Here is an 8492-nt window from a genome sequence, read left to right as displayed (position 1 = left end):
CCCACCCCAGGCAGAGTTTGATTCTCTGGGTACCCAAAGCATCATGCATGTGTCTCTATTACATTTCTGATTAGACTATTCTGAAACTATGTGAACAATGCTTGTTTTCCCTCTCGAACTCTGAATTCTATAATCACAGAACTAACTTATCTTACTTCCTTACATCATGGACTGACTTTGGAAAATGCTGCCAATAAGGCAGCCCATTCCGTTTTTGTTTGGATCTCACTGTTAGAAAGTTCTTCATTAGGGTGAACCGCACAGCCAGCCTCACTAAAACCCACTTCCAGGCAGCAGGAAGCAGTTGGTTCTACGGCATCAGTAGCCCGGGGTCGGGGCCGCCTCCGCCGAGCCGCGCCGCCGGATTTGTAGCGGCCGAGGCCGCGCGCCCCTCCGGCGGCTGATTCAAGGAGCCTCCCGGGCGGGGGCTGCGACCCGAGGGCCGCGGGCGTGGAAGAAAAGGACGCGCCCCCAGCGCCCCTCGGGCGGCCACCTCGGAGCACGACCCTCGCGGGCCGGCGCCGCGCGCTCTGATCCGTCGGGACCCCAGCCATGGGCGCCGGGGGCCGGCGGGGGGCGGCGCCGCGCCGCTGCTGGTGGCCGTGGCCGCGCTGCTGTTGGGCGCCGCGGGCCACCTGCACCCCGGAGAGGGTGAGTCTGGGGTCCGGGAGTGGGCGGGGAGTCGCGCGGTGGGGAGGCGATCCCTCGCCAAAATGGAGCCCCAGCTGTGGACCAAGAGCCCTCCCGGGTGGGGAGGCGGGTGGCCGGGGCGGTCACTCAGGTCCCGCTGGGGGCGGGAAGCCGCTGACCTTGGTCTTTGCCCGCCTGGGCTCACGGCTCCGCGCCCCGCGTGCCGGCCCCGGGCTGGAGCAACCTTGCGCCAGTGCCTGCTCTGCCGCGGGCGCCTCTCCGGAGCGCGCCTCGGACCCGTGCCTGGCTCTCTCCGACCCCAGGTCGCTCCGGAGAGGGGACACACGTCCTCTCTGGGTCGCCTCCGAGAAGTGGGGTCCCTGGGTCCGGGCGGCCACGGACAGCCAAATGCGCGGGGCGCACACGGTAAGGAGCCGGAGTCGAGGGTGACAGACCGGGGGGTCCCTTGGGGTCGCTGCTGCTAGGTGACGCTGCCCGGGGCGGGGAACTGTAGAATCCCTCCATCCCCTTCCTGGGATCGAGGCCCGTGGCTACCCTGGACTTCAGGTGCATGTTTACACTTTGGGATTCTGTTTCCAGATGTCCGGAGGCAAACTCCGGCGCCTTGGGAACAGCACAGTTATAGTAGCAGAAGGAGTGGACGTTTTTATCATGATTATTATAGTGGGTGTCACCGAATGCCACGGGCTGCGCCATCCTATCTCTCTGGACCCTCAGAGTGGCCCCTAAAGGCTGACGCTGTTGTTCGCCCATTTCATAAAGGAGTAAACTGAGGCTCAGAGAGGACGCATAACTTACTGCCCCAAGTCAGTGCCAGAGGGAGGACTGGAACCTCTCCGTGTGGTGCCCACCCAAGGCTCTGGACTGCTGCCGGGGCTCCCTGCTAACCTCCCCTTGCCAGCTCCGCCCGTCATGAAGCGGTCTTTTGCCGTCAGACTTGGGAGGTCTCTAACCTTGGATGAGCCTCTCATGCGCCCTAACCCCGAGGGCCTCCCTCCTGCGTGTCCCTGTGTGGCAGCAGACAGAGGCCAACCCCAACCCCAGCATGCTTCTGCGGCTTGACAGCAGGCCTTTCTGGTTGTGGGACAAGGACTGAAGAATCGTTCAAGAGAAGACGGCTGGAGATTCCCACCGTGGTGTCTGAGGCTGTGCTTTAAAAATATCTGTTGGGTTACTTCAGATTTCTGCATAAAAGGAAATCAGTCATGATGAGGAAGGGGTTGGGGAGGAAAGGAAGAGACTCCTTGAGTTCCCTGATGGTGAGTGAGGTGTGGGAGAAAGCATACACAGGCTCAGGAGTTGAAAACCAGGTTTGCTGAGCGCCTCTGCCAATTACGCAATGTCTTGATGCCCCCGTATGCCTGGTGTACAGTGAGCGCTCAATGAAGGAAGGATGGCAATTGGTTTAGGTTCTTGTTAAGAAAATCCAAGACAAGTTGTCAGACCTACGCCAGGCTTTGTGGTTGTTTGTGTGTATGCATTTGTGTACGTGCGGTTCCCTGTTCCTCTTTTCCTTGTGGCTTTGGTAATTAATTGTGGATTTACGCCTGGGCTTCCAGGAGTGAACAGATGGATTTACCACTTGGTTACACATTTACAGTTCCCACAAGGGCAGAGGCTTATGTGTATTTCATTCACTGCGACATTTCTAGAGCCTAGAACGGTGCCTGGCACACAGTAGGCATCTGGTAAATATTTCTTCTTGATTCAACTCTTTTCCTTCATGTCCTCACCAGTCCTCCAAGCCACTGCTCCTTTATTCTCCAGATAATACCTAACTAACAAGAATAAAAGGAAACACTCAGTGGGAGCTGTGCCATATGCTTTGCATATATAATCTCAGTTAATTCTCACCATGACCCTATGAGGTAGAGTCTGCCGTCCCTTTTTGTAGGCGAGCAACTTGACCTGGTTACAGAGCTGGAATTAGAGCCCCAGCTTGTCTGGCTGCAGAGCACTGGCTTCTCAATAAAAGGTTGTTCATTGGGGTCCCAGCCTCCCCATCCCTACCCTGCGGTAATAGTTAACAAAATCCTATCAAATACATGAGATGTGAGGCCCCTCAGAGATTTGGAGAGGGGCGAGAAAGTTTACAGATCATTAATCTCTTACATCAACTGACACGACATTTTGGCAGGGCTGGGCGGTGGAGGGAGATCAATGTGATTTTTCAGGAATGAAGGACTATTTCTTGGAGATGTTGTATGGGATGTTCCACCCTGGTTCATTCTCCTGTGGCGTCTCTGTTGCTTTGCTGAAGAGGGCAATGGGTTTCCCCGCCATTTCTCCTTGGATTGGCTGGCTCTGGCCTGAGATTACTTGGGCGTGGGGTGGGGGGATTGCAAAGCCAGAGAGTGAAGGCAGTGTGGGATTCATTAAAATGAAAACCCACAGAGTTTTAGGGGGGGTCCAGTGAGTTGAATAATTGAGGTATGAGATGCTCGCTTCCAGAGCCCCCCCGCTTCTCAGATCCCCCTCATTTCTGGAGGATGGCATGAGATGTTTCTCTTGTGTGTTCTCTTGTGTGTCCTGGGACCCTTGGAGCAGAACTTCTGCCTGTTCAGTCACCTCCCTGGGGTTACTCCTAACCTCTGCTTCTCTCCTGGAGACTTGCCGTTCATCCCTGCCCCACTGACTTATGGAGGTCATGGGGTTGAGCCCCCTGGGGTCTCCACCTCACCCAACTCCATCGTTGACTTCCATTCTTTTTTTTTTTTTTAACAGTTTTATTTATTTATTTATTTTTTGGTGAGGAAGATCAGCCCTGAGCTAACATCCATGCTAATCCTCCTCTTTTTGCTGAGGAAGACTGGCTCTGAGCTAACATCTATTGCCAGTCCTCCTCCTTTTTTTTCCCCCCAAAGCCCCAGTAGATAGTTGTATGTCATAGTTGCACATCCTTCTAGTTGCTGTTGACTTCCATTCTTAATTTGGTTTAGAGCAGAACCTCTCAGGCTCGGTGCTCCTGGCATTTGGGGTTGGATACTTCTTGGTTGTGGGGGGCTATCCTGTGCATTGGAGGATGTTGAGTAGCATCCCTGGTCTCTACCCACTAAGATGCCAGTGGCCCCTCCCCTCTCCAAGTCATGACAACCAACAGTGTCTCCAGACATTGCTAGCGGTCCCCAGTTGAGAACCACTGCATTCGGGGAGATAAATTTTTCCCTGTCTAGAACTCCTACCCAGCTGGGTCTCTGCTCCCTCCTCTCTGTTTGGGGATGTCCATGCACCCAGAAGCCTTTCTCTTTTCAGCCTATAAACACTCAGTACTCTCCCAAACCCCATTACCCACCACTCCCCTCCAGCCTTCTCCTGCCAAGCCTCCCCCTGGCAGGTCCTCACCACCCTCGATCTCTCACCTTTCACTCACTGCTCTGCCCATGGCAACTGGCTTGTGTCTCCATCACTTCACCAATGGCTCTAATGAAGGTAATCCCTCACCTCCCAGCTGCGTCTCTGCAGCCTCACCCTAGTTGACCTCTTTGAGTTTGCCACTGCCCACTTCCTCCCACTGGAAGGCGCAGTCTCCTGGCAATTTTTCACCATGCCTGGCTTCCTCCTGGTCCTCTCTCTTCCCTTCCTCTGTTCCCTTCCTGGGCTAAGATGTTAGCTCTGTCTTTCCTAGAGGACCAATCCCTACTCTGACCCTCTCTCAGCCCACTTTTTTATTTACACATAGTCAACCGCCTTCATCTAGAACAGGGGCCAGCAAACCACAGCCAGCGGGCCAAACCCTGCCCACCCATGCCTATTTTTGTAAATAAAGTTATATTGGCACGCAGCCACACTCTTTCCTTCATGCATCATCCGTGGCTGCTTTTCTGCTCTAACATTGGAGTTAAATAGTTGCGATCGCTCGGCCCCCAAATATTTATACTTTGGCCCTTTCCAGAGAAAGTTGGCCCACTCCTGATTTAGAGCAAACTCCTTGAGGATCATGATGACATACCTGATAGCTTGCGTGGTCCCTGGTACAACATGCATGAATCAAGTTAAATGAAATGCCCAGGGATGTTGCATTTTCCCCTTTGCAGAGAAAGCCGTATTAAAGAAATTTCTACTATTTGCTGTGCTGAATATATGGGTTCCGATGGTGAGAAAATAACAGTGATGTTCCCTCATAAACTGTGTGTGTGATCTTAGGATTTAGTTATTTAAATTGACATCTTGACGTTGAATGAGGATTCCTTGCCGTTGGTCCTGTCTAGAACCCAAAAGAAAGTGGTGTCTGCTAGGAAATTTTCTCTCAAGATCCCCTTGTGTTAATTGCTATTAAGAATACGTCAGAGATGGCTCGGTTTATGTTTTGTGATCGGTCTTTATGTTTTGTTAAGTTAAAATAACGAGTAATGCATTTTCATTGCAAAAAAAATTTACAAAAATATAGAGAGGGAAAAACAAAAGTTCTCCTGCAACAATTTATCCCTAAAACCATTTCATTTCTATCCTGCGAGGTGACTGTGCTATCAGTTTGTCTTTTAAAAAAAAATTTATTTTTTAAACCATACAGTGAAATTGAATTTTTTGGTGCACAGTTTTATGTATTTTAACCCATGCATAGAGTCGTGTGGCCATCCCCACAATTAGAACACAGAACAGTCCCATCACTGCCCAAGCTCTCTCTGGACGCCCCTTAATTATTAGACCATCCCCACCCCTAATCCCTGGCAACACCGATCTGTTCTCCATTCCTAGTTTTCCCTCTAGACTTTAAAAAATATCTTATAATTGGATTAATATTCTTAAAATTGAAGTGTTTAATTTAAGCACTCATACGATCCTCATTATTCACGGATTCCATATTTGCGAACTCGCCTAGTCGCTAAAATTTATTTGTGACTCCAAAATCAACACTCCAAGCACTTTTGTGGTCTTTCCTGGACATGCGCAGAGCAGCAAAGAACTCGAATCGCCCACCAGCACGTTCCCAGCTGAGGTCAGACACAGCCGTGCTTTGCCGTCTTGTGAAGGCTCGTGTCTTGTGAATTCCACAATCCTCAAGGATGAAAACAAGTGTCCTTTTTCGCGATATATTGAGTGCCATGTTTTCTGCTGTTTAAAATGGCCTCTGCCCATTGCTGAAGTGCCCATCTGGTGTTAGTACAAGAATAATGCCAAGAAGACTGTAAGGTAGGTGCCTTATGGAGAAAATAAGTGTGTTAGATAAGCTTCGCTCAGCCACGAGCTAGTGCTTAGTGCTGCTGATCGTGACCTCCAAGTTAATGAATCAACAATGTGTGACGTAAGGTATCCTAAAACAGAAACACACATAAGACAGGCTTATGTATTGATCAAGTGATGAAAGTATTGTGGCCAGAGCGTTGCAGGAACCTAACCCTGTATTCCCGCTGGGGACAGTGGTGCAGTATTTGCTAATTCAGTGTTTGAGGAGACTTTATAGAACATAACTGCTGCAAACAATGAGAATCAGCTGCCCGTAGTTTCCTATCACTGTGGTTTAAAAGTTGTGAATTTGGGTTTGTCAGTGCCCGCGTAGAATCCTTTGGAGTGCATTCGCCCTGTTTGTCCTATTTTCATCTGTGCTCAAGTCCTTGGATACCTCTTGGAAAGTTCATGAGATGGCACCAAACCCCTGGCTCGTGTTTCAAGGAGGGGTCTCTCGTGTTTTGCTGACCCTAGGGGCCAGGGGTTGCCCTCTGGCCTTCGGGACTTTAGAAGCGTATTTTGCTCCCAGCAGAGCAAGATTTGCTGTTCTGTATCCAGTCTGCCCAGTGCAGACTGCCCAGTGCAGACTGGATATGAGTTCCTGTTGGAGGTCAAGGCAGACTTGGGGGGATTAAAATTTGATTTCCAATCTGGGGTTTTCTTCCAATCCATCAAGGTGATGGTGTCACATCACGGTTTACGTAGAAGCCTCTGCTGTGTGTTCAGGAATAGCAGCCTGCTACCAGGAGACTCTTGCTTCTCTCCTGTGCCTTTGTGGAAAGGTGGAAAACACAGGTACTTTCCAAAAACTGCATTTGTCAACAGTGCAGAAACAATGGTTGTACCCAAAAGGATAAAGAGAGTAGGGCTACAGTTGTTTTGTGACAGCTTTTCTATGATTTCTTGTCGCCAGTCTGTTTTCAAAGATGTATCCTGTTTCCCTGCAGAAGATCAGAAAAGGGATGAGTTCTGAGATGTTCCTTCCCCGATTACATCCAGTTGCATTGTATCAAAGTCACATGCTACTTTTTTCTTTTTACAAAGTGTCTTTCCGTCTTGCAAGTGTCCTCTTGGTTTTTGTTTTTACTGTGTCTTCTGTGGCACTCTGCGTCTCTGTGTGTGTACATGAGGAGGTGGGACTCCATAGATGGCACGGAAGCCCCTTATGATCCTGTGATTTGATGTGCAATGTCCTGAGGATTACAAAACTATGGACTCAACTGGAGAAATTAACCTAGAGGTTCCAGAGCTTTCAGACAGGCTTATAGAAGGTGTGGGTGTCAGGGTGGCTGTGGGTTTTTGGTCCTCTCTCTAGTTCCCCATCCTTAAATGTTGGGTTCACCAGAACCTCCCCCTTTCCATCCATTTCTCCTCTCGGTTGCCCTGACTTCTCCAGCTGTATCACCTGTTGTCACACTTCCACCAGCATCCACCCCTCTTCCCAAGCTCCAGACCCACATCTTCCCAAAGCCCACTGGACCCACATCCGGGAGAATCTCAAAGTCCTCACAGACTCAACATGCCCCAAACTGAGCCAGTTCTCTGTGCCACCCCAAACTGGTCCTATCTCAGTCTCTCCACTTTCGCTAACAACTGCCCCTCACTGCTCCCTCCTCTCCTCCACCTTCCTGGGGACCAAGTCCCGATAATGCTAATTCCCTACTGTCCCGACGGCCTTGGTCCTTTTCTTGTACCCATCTCCTCAATCAGCTTCCAGGCCATGCCATATATAGGGATGGTTCCAGCATGCCCCATTCAGTATCGTCTCCACTCTGCTGCCCAATGGGTTTTTCTACTTCCTGCTTTGGTCCTTCTGCAGATGCCAGCTAACTCCCTTCCCCTGGCATCTGAGCCTGGCCACAGCTATGTGCAGTCGCACTTCTCCAAGCTCATGGCTGCAATTCCTTAGGGTTCCCTCTTCTTCATGCCTCTGCATTTTTGCATGTGCTTCCTGTGCCCCAAGCACACTTTTTCCCCCCTTTTGCCCATGGATGCCTGCTTTTTCCTCACGGAACGAGGTCAGAGGCTTCCTTCCTTCCCTCTCTGGCTTCATCATCCGTGCCTTCTCCTCTTTCAATACAGACTGGCTGTATCCTTCTGGGTCCCCTGTGTCTGTATCCATTGGAGATGTGTTCTAGTGGATCGTTGGCTACATGGATAAATGAAATCACACTCCAAGTGTGGGTCGGGGAAGGCGTGTTTGATGGCATATTTGTGAAAGCAGGAAGCGAAGTCTCACCCAGAGTGGGCAGGTCCTAGAGGGGATGGGATGGCTTGAAGTTAGGAGCAGAAAGTTTGGCTGGAAAAGAACTGCTGTGGACTGAATTGCGGCCCCCCCCAATTCATATGTTGAAACGCTAGCCCCCAAGGTGACTGTATTTGGAGATGGAGCTTTTAGGAGATAATTAAGGTTAAATGAGGTCATCAGAGTAGGGGCCTAATCCAACAGGATTGGTGGCCTTGTAAGAAGAGAGAGAGATCTTTCTCCGTGCATGCACCAAGGAAATAGTATGTGAGGGCACAGGGAGAAGGCAGCCGTCTGCAAGCCAGGAAGAGAGCCCTCATGAGAAACCGACCATGTGGCACCTTGATCTTGGACTTCTAGCCTCCAGAACTGTGAGAAATAGATGTCCGTTGTTTACCACCCAGTCTATGATATTTTGTTGTGGCCGCCT

The 8492-nt window shown here is 50.6% G+C and overlaps 1 protein-coding gene across 1 annotated transcript; it reads right to left on the bottom strand.

The window, feature by feature from the left end:
- Positions 1–310: 310 nt before the first annotated feature.
- On the bottom strand, positions 311–1347 carry LOC131402005 (proline-rich protein HaeIII subfamily 1-like). The gene is made up of 2 exons (XM_058537013.1): positions 836–1347; positions 311–635 (listed from the first exon to the last, which is right to left on the bottom strand). The coding sequence occupies exons 1-2, from the start codon at positions 1345–1347 to the stop codon at positions 311–313; spliced, it is 837 nt and encodes a 278-aa protein (XP_058392996.1).
- Positions 1348–8492: the final 7145 nt, after the last annotated feature.

The sequence above is a fragment of the Diceros bicornis genome (assembly GCF_020826845.1).
Source record: "Diceros bicornis minor isolate mBicDic1 chromosome 3 unlocalized genomic scaffold, mDicBic1.mat.cur SUPER_3_unloc_1, whole genome shotgun sequence".
Classification (NCBI taxonomy): domain Eukaryota; kingdom Metazoa; phylum Chordata; class Mammalia; order Perissodactyla; family Rhinocerotidae; genus Diceros; species Diceros bicornis.
This window is presented reverse-complemented; position numbering and strand designations above follow the sequence as displayed.